This window comes from Epinephelus lanceolatus, chromosome 2 (genome assembly GCF_041903045.1).
Source record: "Epinephelus lanceolatus isolate andai-2023 chromosome 2, ASM4190304v1, whole genome shotgun sequence".
NCBI lineage: Eukaryota > Metazoa > Chordata > Actinopteri > Perciformes > Serranidae > Epinephelus > Epinephelus lanceolatus.
The window spans coordinates 11,824,759-11,846,563 of NC_135735.1; the positions used below are offsets into that span (position 1 = coordinate 11,824,759).

General features: G+C 37.9%; 1 protein-coding gene across 1 annotated transcript; it reads right to left on the bottom strand.

Moving 5' to 3' along the window:
• Positions 1-6,058: 6,058 nt before the first annotated feature.
• LOC117259249 (sorting nexin-1-like) lies at positions 6,059-17,841 on the bottom strand. Its single transcript, XM_033630498.2, has 15 exons — positions 17,702-17,841; positions 16,706-16,853; positions 14,381-14,520; positions 14,191-14,257; positions 13,904-13,947; positions 13,611-13,752; positions 13,423-13,501; positions 11,780-11,855; positions 11,572-11,685; positions 11,336-11,429; positions 10,968-11,173; positions 10,565-10,708; positions 8,246-8,326; positions 7,484-7,555; positions 6,059-7,267 (listed from the first exon to the last, which is right to left on the bottom strand). Exons 1-15 carry the CDS (start codon positions 17,819-17,821, stop codon positions 7,217-7,219), a joined length of 1,578 nt encoding a protein of 525 aa, XP_033486389.1. The 5' UTR covers positions 17,822-17,841; the 3' UTR covers positions 6,059-7,216.
• Positions 17,842-21,805: the final 3,964 nt, after the last annotated feature.

Below are 21,805 nucleotides of genomic sequence, written 5' to 3' on the forward strand. Positions count from 1 at the left end.
ATTTGGCATTTTTACTTGGATGAGATTACAGTAACATTATAAAAGTCACCTAAATCATTTTAGGAAAATTGCTTAAAGTTTGCATCCCTAATAAGATGACAGCATAAAAATAATACATCAGATTTTTGGGATACAACACTATAAGGAAAGACATTTTCTCATGAAAATGGATTTTATTGATTTCAAACTAGATTTAAGTTAATCTTTTTTAAATGTGTATTTTTCACTGGAGTGACTTCTAGTCAAAGCTTAGCCTGTTTTAACAAATTATATTTTATCTTACAGTAAAAACAAGTAAATAAAAATAGTTCAATTAATTGCATAAGGTTTCAGTCAGATGATACATTTTCATCAATACATGCACAAGGTACCAATGGATGCAATATTATTCTCAATTAAGAAAGACATTTTTCTCATTGAAATGGATTTTAATGATTAAACACAAAATTTAACTTCATCTTTTTAAAGGCGTATTTTTCACTGGAGTGGTATTGCGTCAAATCTTAGTATATTTTATCTCACCTTATCTCTTTTTTCTAACAGTATCTTCCTTTATCTTTAAGTATTTTATGTTTAAAATGTCAGAAAATGGTGAAAATGCTTGTTATAATTATCAACAACCCATGCAGATAAATTCAGATGTCTTGCTTCAATCAACCAGCAGTCTAAAGCCTACATAGATCAAGTTGATATGATAATAAATGATGAAGTAAAGCATCAAATCTTCATATTTGAGAAGCTGGAATCATTAGATATTTAGCTAGATTTTAGTTTTTATAGTTATATCAGAAAGTCACAAAAATAATTTTAGGAAAATTGCTTAAAGTTTACATGTAATTCCTTTCTATACAACTCATTTGAAGATATTCTAACACATTACAGGGAGACAACAACACTTTTTTTTTTTTAGTTCTATAATAAACTAAATGTCAAATGTCTCTGAGTTGTTATCATTTCCAGCAAAGAGACACTTCTCCTCTTAACTATTGTTTCATCTTAGTAACTGATTCAATATTTCATAAAAATAAAACATAAAGATCAGAGAAAAGTCTAGTAAATTATTATACATTTGTGTATTAGAACTTAATTTCTTTTCTCACCCTCTCCCATTATCATCCTACGACCCCTGAGATATATCGTGACCCTTTGGAGGGGCCCGACCCCTCAGCTGGGAACCACTGGACCAAACTAGCTAACTAGTTAAAACTAGCTCCACCTTGAGTAGCTACAACAGAAACATTCAACGCATTGATGTATCACTAATAATGTCACATAAAATCCGATATGAGTCACAGGAGACTTTTGACTGACTGACTTTTGACTAATTTCTCCTGTTCATGCTGGACATTATCAAAATGTCCCTCCCTAAAATGCATCTGTGACACACTTAAAAACCTTTGAACCTGTCCTTTACCTAGGATTTTAAATGCAGGACTTGTTCTTAAAGTCTTTTAAGTAAAGGATCAGATTACTTCTTCTACCACTTAGTAAAATTCCTCCAAATGTGGATAAAAACCCAGATCCACCAACAGGCCTGAAGGCACATGAATGTGGAGAAAAGAATCAGGTAATTCATTATTGGTATGAATGGCAGCCCAGCAGTGCAAAACACAGACTCCCCAGACATTTGGATTGATTTATCCCTAACTGAATTTTTAAGAAACAATGAGAGTGTTTGGCTCCTGCTTTTTTTCAGGCAGATCCAAGGTCAGTGTTTTTGTTTTAAAAGTCAGTTCGGCAAAAAACATCCACCAAGCTGAACTGGAGAAATAGAAATCACCACAAAATATTCAATGCAAGTGGCTGATAAGGTGAAATGGGGCCCTTAGACACGAGGCCCCTTTAGGTTTTTATCCAGCCATGTAAAACAGTTGTATTCAGTCTGCATTAGTCTGTACATCAATTATAGTTATAAGTAATAAAAATGCATCATAACATTTTATTTTGTAGTCACAAGGATATATCAAGGTACACAAATGAAAGAATATAAACATTTATAAAACACATAAAGCACATGCCTGGTGCGGCCACAATGAGCAGAACTGTGCCCATCTTTGTTTGTTGTTGTCTGCTGCTCTTTGTGTAATGCATAAATTCAGACCTGTTGTTGAAATAGCGTTGTTACTCACAAACAGCAGTACCTCACAATTATTTGCATAATAGGCAAATCATTCAAATTTAACTATGTATAGTTTCATGAGATAACACTGGATTGTTTAGGAATGCCCCCTTTTTAAAAAACATGTTTGACACCATTTTGTTGGACCACAGTGGCAGATACGACCATAATCTGTAGTGTATGATTATTACTAATTTTAAGGCTGTGATATAAGATAAGATATAAGATTTGTCAGAACATACACTTACAAAGTGCTTTACAAATACGTATGCAAAAAATAAATAAATGCATGACTAAATCAAGTACAAATGAATTTAAATTAGAATACACCAATGAGAGGCAAACTAAAACAGACATAACGCAGGGATGAAGATCAATAAAAAAAAGGCTTGTTTTAGATGACACTTAAAACAGTCAAAGATTCAACAAATCTGATCCCAGAGGGTTGGAGCTAAAACAGTGAATGCATGATCACCTGTATTTGGAGTGGGGGGGTGGATAAAAGGCTGACAATTGAGCATTATCATGGTTGAGAAGAAGGAGAAGAAGGAATGTGACGATCAGAAATGTAACTGGGGGCAAGGTCATGCAGTGCTTTTTAAGTAATCAACCAGATCTTGTAGTTTGTTCTGAATTTCACAGGTAGTCAGTGGAGGGATGCAAGAACAGGTGTAATGTGGAACCGACAGCTAGTTCCAGTTAACTGCTTGGCAGCTGCTTTTCAAACCAACTGTAAACAAGTTAGAGCAGCTTGACTGAGGCACGTGTATAGGGTTGCAATAATCTAGCCAGGAGAAAATGAAACTGAATTAATAGATCAAGTTCCACAGAAGATAACATACATCTGATTTTTGGGATACGACTTAGCTGAAGGAAACAGGACTGGTCGAGCCTGGAAACATGGCAGTCAAAGTCATATACTGGTCAAAGATGATAGCAAGATTCTTAGCAACAGGTTGATATTTGTGTTAAGTGGCCCACTCAACTGATCAACTGTAGTGGCAAAGTTACCAGGACCTCTTAAAAGAATTTCTGTTTTGTCAGGGTTTGTAGAGAAAATTAAGAGACATCCAATTTTTGGTGACAGCTAAGCAGTCATGGAGGGAGGACAGCTGATTCAGACTATTGGGTTTGCTAAATCAACAGATGTGTATCATCAGCATAGCAGTGACATATCTTAGAAACATAGGCGTTTCTGGCCCATTTTTCAGGGTGCTGAAGCACCCCTAAAATTTGAAAGATTTTTTTAAATTTGTTGTTTTTTACTGTATGTCCCTTTTTTAACAAGCTAGAAAAGTATCAAAACCATACAGTACCTACATTTTGTAGATTCCAAGCACTTTTCTTTTTTGAAGTGTATTTTTATTTATGTATTTGTATTATATAATACAGACAAGAAGGAAAAATGCAGAGACAAACATTGAAAAAGTCAACTACCGTTAATGTGTTAATGTTACATGTTGTGCATTGCATTTCAAATAAAAGTCCAAAAAATAAATTCCAAGGTCCATTTTTGGTATGTTTCACTATAGGGGGCTGGTTTACTCCAAAAACATACATACTGTTTATGTGTATGTTGAGGAGCTGCTGTATCAAAAAGAGTTTTCCTCCCCCAGAAATTAGGGTTACGATATGTTTCTTTTATGATTCCAATCCATTCCTCTTTTGCTGTGGCTCAGCATTTAAATAACCTTTATCAGATTTGATGGTTTAGTCACAGACTTTCCCAAAAAGTGTTGTGCTTTTCTTTCACAAATGTGGGAATGAAATTGAGTTAAAATGTACAAAACAGTGAAATTTATCTTGCCTGGCCGGGCAGCTCTCTGGGTGCTCAGCACCCCTAAACCTCTGATCCTAGAATCGCCCCTGCTTAGAAGCGAGTGAACAACTGACCCAGAGGAAGCATGTACAGCAAGATAAGATAGAGCTTATTGTCAAGGTTAATACGTTCTTGGGTTAAAAGCTCAAATCAGCACACTAACATGCTGATGCTGATTGGGTTAACTGTTCAATTTGTTTGCATTTAGCATTTTAGCATGCTAACATTTAACACCTAAGACAAAGTGCAGGTAATGCTGATAGGAATGTTATTAGTTTTAAAGGTATTTGATCACAAATCAAAATATAAGTATTACAAAATAAATATAATACATGTTGGCCAGATGATGGCGCTAGATGTTACAAGATCAAAATTACTGCAATTCATCACCTGGGGACCATGAATAAAAGTTTCACAGTAAACAGTCCCATGTTGGTCAATACATAGTACATCAATAAAAAACTAAAACTGTTTAATGTTACAACAGGGTCATTTGTATTATGCATTGTGAAATGCAGTGTCGGGGAGTTAAGAACTACATGTAATGGCAATTTTACTACTTTTGTTTCTGCATAGTGATTCAAGTAGTTAAATTATTTTTTTTGCCATTTACTGTGTACTTCGAACACTACTTTTTTTCTTTTTTTTTTAAAGATATTTTTTGGGTGTTTTAGCCTTTAACTGACAGGACAGCTTAAGCGTGAAGGCGGGAGAGAGAGAGGGAAGGACATGCAGCAAAGGGCCACAGGCTGGAGTCGAGCCCAGGCAGCTGCGGCAGCAGCCTTGTACGTGGGGCACCTGCTCTACCACTAAGCCATTGACGCCCCGAACACTACATTTTTTAATGAGGTGCAGAGAGCGACATGGAAAGGAAAATATCAAAGGTTTGAAAAGATAAATTGTACTTTTGCAAGGTTGTGTGAGAACTTTTGCTGACATCCCTTGCACTTTCCTATGACTTGTGGGGTATTTCGTTATTTGTTTATGTATGACCTGTGAACAAGGGGGCACTTTTTGCAGTAAAATCAATTGAGAGGCATTTTTGGTGGCATTTGACATTTTTTGTATAAGTATTTTGTACATTGTCTTTCTTTTCTTTTTTTTTTTTTTTTAAAACAAAGCAAATTTTACAAATTACTTTTTGCTGTAGGTCAACTTCTTCCAGTGTGAAGTAAATCAGCAACTTGCAAAGCTATAACAGGCTAACTTCACATAAAGTTATCCTGTTAAAAATCACGTTTGAATGGAGAAACAGTGTGCAAAGAATGGATAAACTGAGGAATATGGCTCTTTTACACAATTTGATTAAGTTCTACTTCATGCTTGGGTTGAGACATGGTGAGATTCTGCGGTTATTGAGCCTGGTGGATGATACTGTGATAAGTGTGCATACACTAAAGCAGGATTTATAGTTGTGTGGCAGAAGGATTTAAAACACGTGGGGCTGTACAGGCAGAAGAAATGAGTCCGACCCTCTGGAGGAAGCATCATTACACATTGATCAGGATGCGCAGAGGATTTCAAATTTGAATTGATTTCAATGTTTGACACTAGAATAGTTCTGCTTCAAGAAAATACACCCTGTGCCACATGCAGGAGTGTACAGTGTCTGAGAGTTTGTGTTTAATATGTGGATCTGCAATGTCACCAAATTTCGGGAAAGGTTCAGTCAGTTTATCTACAACACAAACAGGTGTAGTTGTCAACCAACAGCAGCAATTTACGTCATGGTTAACTGTCAATATTTTCTGAAAAACACATGAAATGATTGCAATCACAAGAGGGCCTTTTTACATCTTAAAGCCTCGAGGCCATTTGCTTCATTATTTATCCATGCAACAGAGCTTTTTAATGGCAGACATTTTGACATATCATAGTAGGAAAAGCACAGCTGTATTTAATTACATTAATTGTGGCTTTATTCCACTAAGGGGAGGCACTGGCTTTGTGCATGCTGGCTCACTGAAACCGTACTGGGACACTTAATGGAATCGAGCCATCGTTAATGTAATCAGTTTCACCTGTGCTTTTCAAGTCAAAACGTCCGCTGTGACAAAGGTCTCCTGAGCTTAAATAAGAAATCCCACAAAGACAAAACAAGAAAACATGAAACCAGTGCCCAAAGCTTAACCAATCATATTTATTTTGTACATCTACCTGTTTTAGCATTTCCAGGAAAATGTGTGTGCTAATGCAAAGTGGTTACAAAAATAAAGCACATTCTTACGTAAATATGACATGACGGAGAAACTACGCTTACAAATGCTGAATAAGAAAATAAGGGACCATACCACTTGAATGTCTGTGCCTTCCTGTCACTGTTAAACCAATTTATCAAAACATGTATGGTTACTAATATCTGAAAGTATTTGTATGATTCAATTCAAGTACTGTACATGTGTACATACGTGTCAATAGTCATTTACAGGCAGTAAACAATCTCTGCAGCACTTTCAGACGAGTCGCTCTGGGCCTAAATCTCTGACACAAGAAATCAAAGTACTTAAAACGGTTTGCGGAAGAAAATGGATTAATACAATATTTGACAACATGATTCTAGTAAATACATCGTCATAGAAAATACCAACAAAGCAGTGATTGCATATTCTCAACTTTCACTCACTGTAACCTTCAGTTTCTGTTATATTGTAACAACTCCAAATGTGAGTTTTAATATGATTTCTATGATCTAATATGCAATGTGTGATACAATAACAATGTGCTAATACTCCTGGTAAATGACCTCAGTCATCAATAGTGGTATTTTCATTTTTAAGAAACAGCTTTTCCAACTGTACAATGCATTTTAGTGCATCAAAACATTATCTGACATGCATCCATCAACATGAGCTGTTAGAGGCTGGAATGACTTACATACGTCTATCATCTAATGTAAACTATAGACAATGTTGCTCTAGGGCAGTACCTCAGTGTTAACACTTTATCATACTGGTTTAACCAAGAAACATAAATATATAGCCCACTGGCAGACAGTGGGTCTTTACAAATACTACGGCCAGGTCCATGTTCTGCTTTATACCATCTTCAGTCAAGTACATAAACAAGGAGTTATGCCAAAGAAACATTTTGTAAATGCGGCAGCTTATTATATCAAAAAGAACTGTACAAGATAAGAGAATACACTATGGTTAAAAAGATGAAAGAAAAAAAATGGATGGAAGTTTCTTGTGTGTTTCAAAATCATCCTCTCAGTTCCTGGTCAAGAGGTAAAGTGTTAAAAAAAGGCAGTTGGGGTCTTCAGAAAGTCTCCCTCTTCATTAAGCTATAGCCTTTGCTTCAGGCAGGAACGCCTCCCAAAACTTAACGAGCTGGAATACAATCAGGACGAGAAGAATAGAACGTTAAAATGTTGATATCACTCAATATTTCAATAAAATCTAATTATAACCAATATTTCAAAGTCTTGATATCCACAATAACTATAAAATGCTACAGTTAAAAGGGACACTTTGGTAGCCATGAGGTTAAATGCACTGAGTAAATTGTACAAGTGAATATAATACTTGACATAGTGAAATGATTACCCGTTGTTGAGACTGCAGCATCGCCTCCAAATACTTGATTATCTGGCTCCTGAAGTCCTTGGCTTTTTCTTTCTGAGGAGACAGAAGTGTTGTCACGTCTCAAGCTCTTTGCCAATGGAAAAGCCAGCTGTGAGAATTTCTGGCAGAAGTGCACATGCTTCCAAGAAGCTTTTGGCATTCGTCAGGGCCATTTTCTAACATTTAAAAATATAAAATATCTGAGCTTCCATCTCATCCCCCGAAAGACAAGTCTACCTGCGAGCCATCTCACCGCACTGAAAAGGATATGGGATGCCTCAGAAGACTATTTTAAATGTTGGATCTGGAAAGAAGAATCTTTCTGTCTTCAGGCATATTCTATACCAAAACATTAGCAGTGTTAAAAGCTCCTACTATAACCGGGTGCTCCTGATCTCATCTGCCAAAATCCTGCCTGTCTGTTGAGGCATCAGTTTAAGCTTGAAGTTGGCTGATGCACAGAGACTGCTTGGTTTATAGTGACCCTGATGAAGGCCTCTAGCCCAAACATGTTTGTCTCACTATTAAATTGTTCTTTCTACAACGTCTACAGTGAAAGCAATACAAGTCCAGAAGGTCACACAAACACAGTGCCTATAAAAAGCATTCAATTTTAACTTTCTCTGTTGATCTGTTTAAAAAACAAAAACAGCACATTAAATCTACTTTGATCCAAAGCTGTAATAAGACAATAAAACATTAAACTTTTAACTTTGTATTGCAATTATAAAACCATAAACACACCTCAAACCTGAGAACCTCCTTGCGTACAGTCATGCCAATCCTGTCGAAATCTCTCTCGTACTGAGTGACCCTCGCCTCCCACTGAGGACAAACAGGAGGAGGAAACAAAAACAGTCAACAAATCATTAATGTCTTGATACTTTCAAGCATGTGGTATTAAAGTCCCCCTCCAGACATGTTTTAAACTATGTAAAAATACAAATTAATCTATGATTTTTTTGTTTAACATGTTTTCCCACAGGTTAAAAAACAAAAAACTCTGAAAAGGGTCTGGAAGCAGATCTAATCTCTCTCCCTCATCGAGAAATTCTGGATCTGGCCATGCCCACCACTGCTTGTGCTAGGTTCCGCTATCTCCATCAGTAGCCCAGCTCTACATTGACTGGCATAAGAGGAGTGCACATGAAGATGGTTAGCATTAAAGGAAACATAGGAGAGATTCAGCTGTACATGTTTGAGCCTTAGTCAGTGACCAGCAGACACATCAGAAGAATGCTAAGTTCAATTAGCATCTTTTATTAATGTTGTTTGTTAGCTTGTTAGCCTGTAACTAGCAGTGGCTGCCACAGCCTTACTGGCTGTGCAATATACAATAATATCTGCCACTATGTCACCGTGTTAATATTGGTCTGGTTTACATGCAAAAACTGCTCACTACCATGTTTTCTGTCAAAAGTTTCAACATGCTATTGCTAACTCTAGGGGTTAAAGCAAGAAAAAAATTTGTGCCTGAAATGTGGAGCACAGAAGATTTGTGTGCCTGAAATCTGAAATCTTTTCTGGAGCGAGGGGGCTTGGTGTTGTGGTCACAAAATGAAGAAATAGAAATGTATGTGTTGCAAAGGAACGTGTTTAGTATTAAAACGAACAAAAAGATTATAGCTTTAGTAGTTACTTTTCAGATTAAACTTTTATAGCATAATGAGTTTATGATTAAACTTTCAGTGGTTACCAGACTTTTTGACTTATAGCTCCTACATCTCTTTTTTACCTTGGTGCTATTTATTTTTAGAAGCTAAATCATTTAGGCTGTTTGCAAAATTGTATCACGCTTGATGTGAATTAAACAGGCAGTTACGTCGAAATTTCGCCTCTGGGCAAGCGTGTCATCATTGAAATGGATCATATAATGTTGTGGTGGTGACTTTAATACTTCAGCAGACTTTTATCGCAACTTTCGTTTCTGTCTGGGTTCTGTTACCTTACCTTCAAAATTACCGCTGGCTTACCGGAGCCTCTCCTGCTCCGTCTGAGCTCTGTGTCTTAATGTGACATGATGTGAAAGCATGCACAGGCATCAGTGTTGATTGGCTATCACTTGTGCAGTGTAACCAATCAGAGGGGGCTGTAGGTGGGACACTGTTACAAAGCCCAGTGCAGTGGGGACTGCAGGCAGGGAGGGAGACGGCTGTATCAGAATCAAAGGAGGGAGTTTTAAAATACATTTATTTGATCGGTTATCAATGAAAAAACGTCCGATGCCAATTACAGTAAACAGTAGGTTGTGTTTACTCACACACTGTGCGCCTAAATCATTTTCCCGGTTCACACATCCGCTCTATGCTAGAGGTTTCAGGGTTTTTTGCCAGTGTTGTGTCACAGTCTGCTCCCCCATCAATATGTGTTTACTTTTGGAATTAGTGACATACTTAATCTAGCTTGCCCAGCGTGAATCTCAGATTTTAGGAAAGTGCAAAGACATCGCCCCCTTCAGCAGAGGAATGTGAAAACACCTGTTTAGTGATAAACTTTGCACAGATACAAGTTAGTAAAATCAAGGTCAGACATTTTAGGGGACATTAACACCAAAGAAAAACACATTTTTAAGTGTAGGGGATCTTTAAAGTTTTAGAACATGAAACCTTATTCTTGTTAACAGTTAACAAATACACATAAACTGCTTATTCTGGAGAACTACAGACACTTGTTGCACAGCTTGTCCCCATCTAAAAACACAGTATTATATCTAATCTGAAAACATTTATCAAGAAATGAAAAACACTTTACTGAAACTGATACTGACAACAGGTACATGTGTGTAGTGTTGTTGGAGTTGTGATGGTGCTTCTACATTGTTCATGAGGAGCATAAAGAAACTGGATCAATATCAAAGAGGTTATTTTTGCAGTTCTTAAGAAAGGGCTCCACTTAATGACTATTTTTGCCATCAGGCTGTTGTATTCAAACATTTAAAACAATGTGAAAGAACTTAACAGCTCCTGCTGGGTTGTAACTTAACTCTACGGGCCTTTGTTGATGTACAGACCTTTGAGACTTGTTTTAGTGCCGCAGCAGCTGTGTGGTCACTGTGCCTGTTACCTCAGTGATCTCTTCTTTGGCCGACTGCAGTTTGTCCGGCTTGTTGGCCCACAGCAGCTTGGCCTCGGCCTCTCTCTTCTTCTGGAGTGTGCTCTGAGCCTCCTGCCATCGCTGCCATGCCCGCACACGCTGGTCAAAACACCCCTGTGGACATCCGACACTTGATCACTTACCAAACAGAGAACAGGTAGCACACTCGCAGTAAAACTGTGACCTAGACCAATGATAATGGTTTATTCAAGATTACTGAAGTATGCCCTTACTAAAGTAAAATAAGTACATTAAAATGTTCAAAATAAGCAATTTTTTACTCAAGCTTTACTCCTCACTGCCTCTGAAGAGTCTTTATCTTATCTTTACTTCTTCCTACTGTAAAACTACCATTCTGCAGCTGTGAGCTCACCCTCATAGCACCCAGCAGGCGGATGTAGTCGGCCAGCAGCTCTGCAAAGATGAAGAAGTCACTGGCTGCCTGCTCCTGATGCAGCTGCTCCATCTTGTCCTCCACCTCTGCCAGCTGGGAGAGGGCCCTCGACAGGGCTGTGTTGTCCTCAGAGTTTCCCAACATGGCCATACTTTTGGCAAATACTGCCGTGTTCCCACACAGCTCTGGTTTTGGAAACAGAAAACTTATTCAGTCTGTGTGTTTCACCCTGAAGGACCAGGCAGCTGGACTGTACTCTTCTGTTTCCTCTGTTCGGAACTTGACGTTTGAATTGGAAAAAAAAATTGGGCAGACAAAGACAAGTCAGGACAGCAGATGCAGCTCACCCTTTCTGTGGTTGACCAGGGAGTCGACCACTGCCTGAAGCTTCCTCAGCTGCTGCTCCTCATTCTCCACCTCCTGGAACTTGTCCTCAAACCACTGAGACACACAGCAACATATCAAGATCTATCATGGTTTATCCAACAATGGATCTTCTATGTCAGAATTACACAATGCATCTTCACATGCAGGCCACATTCACAACAGCCTCCTGAAAACACTTCATCCACAGTCTCCTTACAGTGTCAGACTCGTTCATCTTGATGGTCATCTTGTTGACGGCATCTGAGGCCTTGTTGATCATTTTGAGGAAGCCAGCTCCACTCAGTGCCTGAGTGTTCACTGCTCTGGGGAGCTGAAAACACACAGCCAGAGCTCAAAAGTCTTAATCTTAAGTCATTAGCCAGCTTTCTGCTTTGAGAATTTTATTTAGATCTGAAAATACCGACCTCCTCTCTCTCCAAGAACTCACGGACATCAGGATCTTGTAGTAACAATGGGTGAGACACTACTCTCTGCAGATACCTACAAAAATAGCAGCAAAATTAAGTAAGTAAAACTGCGTAAAAACTAACACATGAGACATGCACACAAAAACATGGGCATGGGTAGAAATACATTTAAAAAAGACCCAGTATGACTTCACTTATCTCATTAAAGGAATACTGTAACCCCCAGATGACCTCTCGTATATCAATTACCCACTCTGTGTTATGATGAATACCTAAAGAAAGCAGTTTTCTCACATACCTCCACTGTGAACAAAGAATCCAGAAATAGAGAAAATTCTTAATGAATTGAAGTCATAGGGGTCCGCGTTGAACAACAACAAAACTACATCAAAACATCTGTTTACAAGCTCTCACACAACTCTATAGTTTAATCCAGGTCTAATTTATCCAGTTGTATGCTCAGTACTTCCCAAACAGACATCCTTTCCAACATGGAACTGAACTGAAGTGAAACTTATCTATGCTCTCTCTGAAGCCAGACTCCATTGTCAAAAGCAGTAATTTTCCCTTGCTGAACAAGACAGCTGCTGGTCTCCCACTGCCTCAATCATTAGTTTGTGTTACTGTATGACTTTGCTAAATCCCAACTAATCCTCTAAAATACCAAGGTCACACAATAACACAAACAAACTAACTAATCAAGGCTGTGGTAGACCAGCAGCTCCAGTTTTCAGTCAGGTAAAATTATTGTTTTTGTCAATGGAGTCTTGGGGTGCGTTCTGAATCGCATACTTCTTCTTTTTGCTTTTAGAAGGCACTGCAGCTGCCCTTAAAAAGTACACACTGTTGCATGCTATATGAACACAACTGTGACATTCTACTTTCTCATAACGTTAGGCCTGAAGTTTGACCCTCTTGCTTTTATATCCATTACCATGGAGACAAACAAATGCCACTTACCGAGTTCACCAGAGACAAAGATCAACCCAGAGATCTCCATTGCTGTTACTTTGCACTGTATGTAGTTTAACTTTTAAGTTATAACTGCACTGACTGTAGCTTCTTACATATTATATTTGCGACAGTGAAATTACATCTGTAGTTTTCTGTCATTGCTATTTTGTAATTATGTCCTTTTGTCGTTTGTCATATTTATGATTATTTTGTTCACTTAAACAATCCTGTTATAACTATTGGATTGGTTATCAGTGACTTGAATGCGCTGTCATCCATCATTGTGACTTCTGACAGCTGTCAATTAGCTGTCATCTGTTTACGGCTCAGTTGATGTGAAGTATTGTCCGTAGATAAGTTTCACTTTCAGTTCAGTTAGCCATTGAAAAGGGCTGTCTGTTTGGGAAGTACTGAGCACACCCCTGGATATTTGAGACTTGGATTATACTGCACAAATGGTGTGAGAGTTCATAAACTAATGTTTTGATATAGTTTTGCTGTTTTCCTGGACCCCTATGACTTCAATTCATCAACAATCCTCTCCGTTTTTGGATTTTTCGTTCACCAGAGGCATGCGAGAGAAACATTTTCTTCAGGAAATTCAACGAAACACAGGATGAGTAAATTATATAAGGTTAAGTATTCCCTTAATAAAGTCACTGTATGAAACATGTTTGGATACTTGCCTCTCTAGAGCTGCTCTTCTTCTCTCCACGAACTCTACTGATGATGGGTCGTCCATTCCCACCTTCACTTTGGTCATTCCTGTTGATCCGAATGACAGTCACCAAAAGGTACACAAAACAAAGCAGGAAACCATACTTTTTTTTTTTTTTTTTTTTTTAAAAAAAAAGAAGAAGTCCAAGGCACCAACCAACGACACTTTTCTCAGGTGGTGGTGGAATGATGCAACCTTGGAGCGACTGCTTTACCGACAGCTTCTCATAAAGACCCAGGAAGTCACTATAACGCCTCCTCACAGAGAAGGTCTTGTTCTTAAACATGGCCAAGGAGGTCTGAAAGTTGAGACAGGGACACCGCACTTCAAAAACCACATAGCTAGAAACAATAGAGACAATTTAGAAATATTAACAGTTTTAGGAGCCATGTAAAAACTGACTAAATATATGTATGACATATGCAATGCAGAAAAGCTTGACTACAGACCCTGGTGGATACTTTGTAGGCCACATATGCATTCATGCCGTCTCCTAGGAGGACAGAAACATTGGAGATACATTGAAGATGTGAATTAATCTTCTTCAGGCTTCAGTCTGAAATTAATGTGTGAGTGCATTTAACGGTTGCTGAAATACAACCTATGCTTGTACAAGCTACAACCACAAAAGGTTACTATTCACTGTCATAATTATACCGCTACCTTTAAATTATAGAGAGCTATATCATAGTTTTGACAGTATCTGGATTTGGACAGTATGAAAAAAGAGACTGACCGACTTTCTCAGGGTTGGTGACGGCAACATCCACATCGAAACTATCCCTGGCCTCTTCCTCCTCCATCTGTGTTTAACAAGAAGAACACAACTGGCTGTAACGGGCAGGTAACTTGGTGATTACAAAAACATGGATGCAATTAATTGTTTCCAAGTTCTGAGGGAAGCTCAGCTCAGCTGTGGCCTGTACCTGCTCCAAGGAGGTCGGCTGCATGGCTGGAGGGCTCTGAGTGAAGGAGGAGGCAGGACGGGGGCCAGAGGAGGAGGAGGTGGAGAGCTCTTTCCGAGCAGAGCTGCCGGGCATGTCTGTGCTCAGCTCCACGTGTGCCTCTGGGGAAAGAAGACTTTTAATTAATGTGTGTCTGTCTTTATCCACAAAGAAAAGAAACAGAGTAAAGGGTAGCTCAGACAATAGCACCGCACCTGGTTTATCCAGAACAGTGGCAATTATTACTTCACTGTAAACTTACTTAACTAAAACTTTATTTTGACCTTTTTTATTCCTCTGTAAAAGTGAGCTGGACTTGTATCTGGTTTAGGATATGGGATGATAGACGACTTTATCGCAGACCATAAATTGATCATGTTGAATTCCCATTATCGGGATAATCATGAATCTTGTGTCCAGCAGCACCCAAAGACACTACTGGGCAACCAACAATAAAATAGACTCCGCAAAAACAGGCTGCATATGCACCGACCTCAAAAAACACTAAATGTCTTAATCAAGCATTGGAATATTTCATATCCTCCTGAGACTCGACCATTTGTTTGGTATGTGTTTTCAATTTCTCCTAGCTATTTGGGATCAGTAGGACACGATAAGTGTAAAAAACTAACCATTGTCAATGATAATTAAGTCCCAGCACCCTCAAATGAGACGATAATAAAGTCCCAACTTCTTCAAACAGCTGGAGAGATGGCTGCCATCTTGTTTTTACATGGATTAGTGTATTGTGCTCTTACTACCACTAGATGGCACAAAAACGTGTCCACAAATGAGGACAACAGGTCCAAGTTAAGCAGAATGAAGTAAACGGTGCAGTAAACCCAAAATGTGATGTCCTCATATGAGGTCACAGGATCTCAGGAGGTTATTGAAAGATATTATGCCATTTAAAATAGTTGATGATTATCATGATCATGTGATGAATTGTAATTACTTATCATGACAAGATTTTTTTTCTATCATCCCATGCCTCATCTTGTTAAATGTGACGGCCTGATAATCCTCAGTTTCCCATTCAAACTCCTACAGGCTGTTGACCATATGACAACAAGATTTTAGACGTAGTAGTAACAGCTCAGTACTTTTTGGGAACAGACCTTCAATGTGTCCAAAGCACTGAGAATCAAAGAGATTTGAAGTTCTGGAAATTGGCATTGAATTTATGGTTAGATTATTTACATATCTGGACCTCACAACTATGTCCGCGTTTTCTATTTTTGCTTATGATTTGTTACTGTAGTTTGTAAATGTCTTTTAGAGGGTGGCAGGATTTTCAAAGTGCTTTTTTCTTTTTTCTTTCACTTCTTAGTTTGTATTTCTTTTGTATTGCACTTGTTACGAATCTCATGGTGTGTTACATATTTAATGTAAAGCAAAATCACTTTACATGTAATGAAATTAAATCAACTTGCCTTGACTAGTCTTTCATCAGATAATTTGATTTAAACTGGTAAAGTTTTCTTACAGCTGCTTGTATTAACTCTGACTGAATCTTACAGTGTGGATATGAGAATCCAGCAGTTTGTACAGGTTGTCACTAGAGCTAATATGACACTTGAGTTTAGGAACCAATACGAAAACAATCCACTTTTCTTTGGATCCCTTAAGTTCATTTAACAAGCTAAGTCAAACAAGTACGGAGTGCTTTAGTATTGACAGACTTTTTTAAAACGAATAGTTAAACTGATAAAGCAGAAGCATAGATATCCTGACTTTTTGTCTGGAGTCATGTGCCAAAACGCAGGATCCTAAATGGCCACATTTTTCAAACTCTATGCCCAAAGTTTGTAATGCAGAGTCACTGATATATATTTCCAGTCTCCAAGCTAGATTAGTTGATTAACTGATTAGACGACCCACGAAATTACTCAGCAGAAAACATCCATAAAGCAAAGATTTCTGGTTCCAGCTTCTAAAATGTGGAGATTTGCTCCTTTTCAGTTTTATATTATAGAAACTGAACATATTTGGGAAAGAAGACAAATGTAATTTACATAATGTACTAACTAATATTTTTTTTTTCACTAAACAAAAATGATGTATGGTTTAATCGATGATCACAGTAGTCTGTAGTTGCAGCCCATGCTGAGATGACATCACCTCTTTAGTATTTAGTCTCATGACTAAACCAAGCTTAATGTATAAAATCAGAGAAATGCCCCTTAAAGATCGACATTAAAATAGTCCAGCATGACACAGGCTTAAAGTAAACCATTTCACAAGACCTTGACTTCTCTTTAGGATCTGCAAGCTGTGCAACATTAAAACTAGAACACGTCTCCTAACCAGCAAACAGGTCGTTGTCATCATCAGAGTGAACTCCGTTGGATTTAGCAGTGGTGCTGCTGGCCTCCTCCTCGCCGAACAGATCTGGAGGCTCATCGTTGACGTTGTCTGGCTGAGAGACTCCTCGACTGACAGCCACGGGGTTACTCTGCAGACAGGAAGGACACACAGGAGGGACACATGATTTTAATGAGACACAGAAACACTGTGGTGGAATGTAACCAAGTACATTTACTCAAGGACAAATTTGGGGTAGCTGAACTTTACATGAGTCTTACTTCACTACACTTCATTCCGCATAATCAGTACTTTCAGTTTTGATCCTTGATATATATTTGATCAATTTTGCTAATAATACTTATGATTTTTTTTAAGTAACATTAAGTATTCAGGACATGTAATGGAGTATTTTTAGACCATAGTATTCCTACTTAAGTACACAATCTGAGTCCTTCTTCCTCCACTGCTAGACACACAGACACAAGGGGTGACATTAGAGGAGTACAGTTATTGGCCTTGTGTGATGACCGTTATAACGGTCACACACACAGATAAGGAGGAATAAGAAAATGGCTGGCTGGGGTCATGTTAGCTGGACATTAGCCAACACAAACTTACATTCCTAACAAAAAATGTTAATAACGGACCATTGAAACGAACACAGAAACCAGAGCATCTTTAAATTAACAATTATGCTCTAGGACAGGCCGGAAAAAGCCAAATTAAACGCAATAACTTGCTTATTTCAAACCCAAACTACTCATTTTCTACACAAACTAACTTCAGCTAACTTTCTCAACCAGTTTCGTTTCTGTTTATTAAAAACCTGACCCCATTTCTCGCCTCTCTGTCGGTTAGCTGCCAGTTATTTTGGCTGCTGCCGTGGATGCAGGTCAGATCAGATAAAAGAGGCTGACTCCCTTTCTCGTTCACTTCACGCAGATATCAACCGTCACAAAATGGTTACGGTTCGTAATTAATGGGCTGTAAACATACGTTACTGACGAAAATGTCCTCTCCCTCGTCGCTGTCTCCGTCTGCCATGTCAGACAGTCCGGCTCCCGGCTCCTCTGTGGCAGGGAAAGGAGGAGGAATCCGATCTGAGCTGGCCGCCATATTCCGTGTTGTGAGAGGGACTGACGTAGGCGGAAGTTGGAGGAGATGGGAAATGGCGGCAGCGACACCTGCTGGTCGCCGAATAACACGACACAGCAAAGACCTGTTATAAGGCTGAGTCCTGCATTTTACACTTAAAGTTACACTTATATTTTGAAGAATCGTTTTTAATATATCTATTCTAAATTAATATTTAAATTTGACAACTTTTTTTCGAACAATAAATAAAATAAAGGAGCAGGACCTTATATTTATTAGTGCAGAGAGGGCTTTGAAACAGTGTTTGGATCTCAATTTCAGAAAATATTTATAGAAAAAAAAATACAGGAAATTCAAATCTTAAATTTGAAAAACTATTCTTTGTGTGTTGCTTTAGGGTTGTGTTAAGGGCTCTGGTGGAAAGTCTTCAGGATTATGAGGTACTTGTACTTGAGTATTTTTTAAGTATTTAGTATATTTATGAAACTTTAGACTTCTACTACTTTTCATTTTGTATTTTTTTTTTACCTCACTACATATATTTCACAGCTTACTAGCTCAAGATTTCACAAGATTAGATTATTAATAAAAAAAAAAAAATAGAATTCCACTAATAAATTATGGTATATTATAGGTTCTGTCATACACAATTTTACTAGGTGATTCCAGCATTTTTACAGATTTGTTTGTTGTATTTTTTAAAATTAATGTGTAACATCTGACAACCATTAGTAAAAAATGAAATAAAATAAATAAAAGACAGTTAATAACTTTGTTATTGAATAGTGTTTCTCTATTGTTTACCCTCCCTGACTTTATATTTTTAATTTATGATGCAGATCTATTCATTTTCTTTCTCTATCTTTATCTGGTCTGTTTCTTGTGCTACTATAACACATCTGTACCTACCTGAGATCAACAAAATGTTTTTATTTTACAGAAAAATCTCTCACGTTTGTACAGGCATTGTTTTCTATGTGAGGTTATAATAATTATTTAAAATACAGATTGTATAATAGTGCAGTTGTAGGTGAGATTATGCTCATATGAAAACCTTTCAATGCGTTTCTGATAACTGAGGTCAAAACAAATTTGATAAACACATTTTCAGATACAGTAAACCAGAGCAGGGAGGTGAGCTAATTTGTTGTTTGACTTTAATAGTTTCTTAGTCGTGGAGACTGCTGTTTTCTGAACTTATAACACTTATGGAACAGCAAATAAAGAGTCAAACTTAATCTTAGGAATTCAATTTTTTTTTAACAGTCAAATTACTTTTAAAGCTTTACAACACCAAATAAAATATATATAATTTTTGTCATTGATTGATCTTACCTTCATTTACAGTGTCTGTTTCTTTGGCACTTATAGCAACCAAACTTGTCTGAATTCTGCTGCTGAACATGGATTCAGATTTACATTTCATATGCTGGAGTGCCAGCTGTTGACTAACCTGCAACAGTGAAGCCAAAATGGTGGTGAGATTGTATGAGCTGTGGATAAAAGCCCAATATTTACTTCATCGATACTCTTCTTCACACTGTAATGAAGTGAGACCATCTCATAATCATTAACTTTTCCATTTCACTTCATCTTCACAGCATTTCTGGTGATGTGTGTTTATTTCAATCTCATTTGTCAAACTTTGCCCATGTCAGCATTTTTAAATGTCACGGTTTATTAAAATGTGTCATGGATTAATTTAGTATCACACCACACTTTTTTTTCCAGCTTCATCAACTTGAAACTTGAAATTAACACCAACTAGCAGCCAAATGCTGAGTGAGTCAGATCCATCAGCCGCTCAGGCTGGAAGCCAGTTTTTACTCAGTCTCACATGATGATGAGAAAACCAAAGCTACAGATGTGATCGAACAATTAGTCACTGACAAAATCTCACCTTCAATCTGCAGCGCATATAAACCTAAGAAGAGGTTAGTCAGTCTGTGTGATAGTAGTATTTTAGCTGTAAACGAAAAGAATATGTAACTGCATAAATGACAGCTCATTAAGCACAGTCTTCATCTGAAAATACACAACTAACTTTAACTCATTAACTATGTGAGGCTGAAAAGCTCAAACATGACAGCCGTCTGTTTGTTTCTCATTCAAGTCCATTTCAACAGGCCTAAAGAAGCACTCCTTGACTAACAGCTATTTTCGAAAATTTAAATACATAAATTTCTTGTTTTTGCCAACCAGCATCGAAAGATATTCAGTTAAATATCCTAAGAAAGCTTTAACTTAATCATTTTAGCTCTACTTGACTTTCCCAGTACTCACAGGGCTCACTATGCAGTAGACTTAAGATTATGTATTACTGATTACAACCTTCACTTTATGTGAAGAGCCTGGTGACGCGAGGCTAATTACAACCTATTTCTGCACACTTCAGCAGTGGTGGAAGAAATACTCTGAAGTTATACTTAAGTAAACGTAACAATACCACAGTGTGACAATACTCTGTTTCAAGTAAAAGTCCTGCATTTAAAATCCTACTATGGTAAAAGTACCTAAGTATTGGCATCAAAATATACTTACTGTAAGTACCGAATGTAAAACTACTCATTATACAGTATGGTCCATTTCAGAATAATATATATTACATGACTGCATTAAGCAATGCATTCATATTTAAGCATCACTAATGTTGCAGCTGGTAAAGGTGAAAATTTTTAATCACTTAACTGTACGGTAGCTTTACTCATATTAAGACATCCTAATTTATTAATTGGTGGATTCATATTTGTATTAATAATCTGAATTTGCAAGGTAACCAGGAATGAATGCTGTCAAATATATGTGGTGGAGTAAAAGGTACAATATTGGGGTGTCGGTGGCTTAGTGGATAGAGCAGGCGCCCCATGTAGTGGCCTGGGTTCGACTCCAAGCAGTGGCCCTTTGCTGCATGTCATCCCCCTCTCTCTCTCCCCTGTCCTATCTATAAAAGGCAAAAATGCCCAAAAAAATATCCTAAAAAAACCCAAAAAACAGGTACAATATTGTATAAGAGTAAAAGTATAAAATAGCATATAATGATAATACTCAGGTAAAGTACCTTTACTTCTGATTATTTAATGACGGGACAGTTTGAAGTGTGAAAGGGAGAGAGTGACGGGATGACATGCATCAAAGGGCCACGAGCTGGAATTGATCCTGTGGATGTTGCCTGGGGCAAGGACACTGCCTTTGAACGCAAGTGAACCTGCTCTGCCCACTGAGCTACTGGGCACCCCATGCGCCTTAAAACTGTACTTAAGTACAGCACTTGAGAAAATGTACTGTTGCATTCCATCACTACAGTGCTGGGGAGTAACTACTTCTATAAAAAAATAATAAATTAACTGTCTCTGCGTCCAGATGGGCTACATTAATGTGTCAGTGTGTGCTCAAAGTTTGAGCGTCGTGTTTGATTGATTCTCTTGTGGAGATTTGCTTCACCTCTCTTCAGCCAATCAAGTCACTGTGCATTGCTCTCAGCAACCTGAATCTGCCATGCCTGCGACCAGCTGACCACACCAAGGCAAGTGGTCATGTATGTGTGGAAATTCAAGAAAATTTTCCTTCATTCGTCGTTCAGTACAAAGCTTGTTTACCAGCAGTGAAAATGCTGTCAGCCTTAAAATACTTGGTGTGAACCTGATGAAACATCAGCCGGGGTGTCAAACATACGGCCCGGGGACCAGAACCAGCGCACCAAAGGGTCCAATCCGGCCCACTGGATGACTTTGCACACCTGATATTGATGCACGTACGAAAGCTGAGAGGTTTGAGTTTTAATTTGCACATATTTTTCATATGATATTGCAGGCTGTTCATCATTTGTTTTGTAAAAGACTGAATGTTTTAAGGATGGACTTCTTTCCACTTAAAAAAAAGGAAATAATCTGAGGGGTTGTTATTCATAGGTTATTATGTAATGGGTACTGGTCCAGCCCAGTGGAGATCAAACTGGGCTGTATGTGGCCCAATCAACTGAAATGAGTTTGACACCCCTGATCTACA

What these genes read in the sequence shown, in the direction of transcription:
- LOC117259249 (XM_033630498.2), bottom strand. Translation starts at nt 17,821, where the DNA reads ATGGCGGCCAGCTCAGATCGGATTCCTCCTCCTTTCCCTGCCACAGAG. An exon ending in CCTACAAAGTATCCACCAGG is followed by an intron (nt 13,753 to 13,903) that starts GTCTGTAGTCAA and finishes CTCAACTTTCAG; the next exon opens with ACCTCCTTGGCCATGTTTAA. An exon ending in AGATGAACGAGTCTGACACT is followed by an intron (nt 11,430 to 11,571) that starts GTAAGGAGACTG and finishes TGTGTGTCTCAG; the next exon opens with TGGTTTGAGGACAAGTTCCA.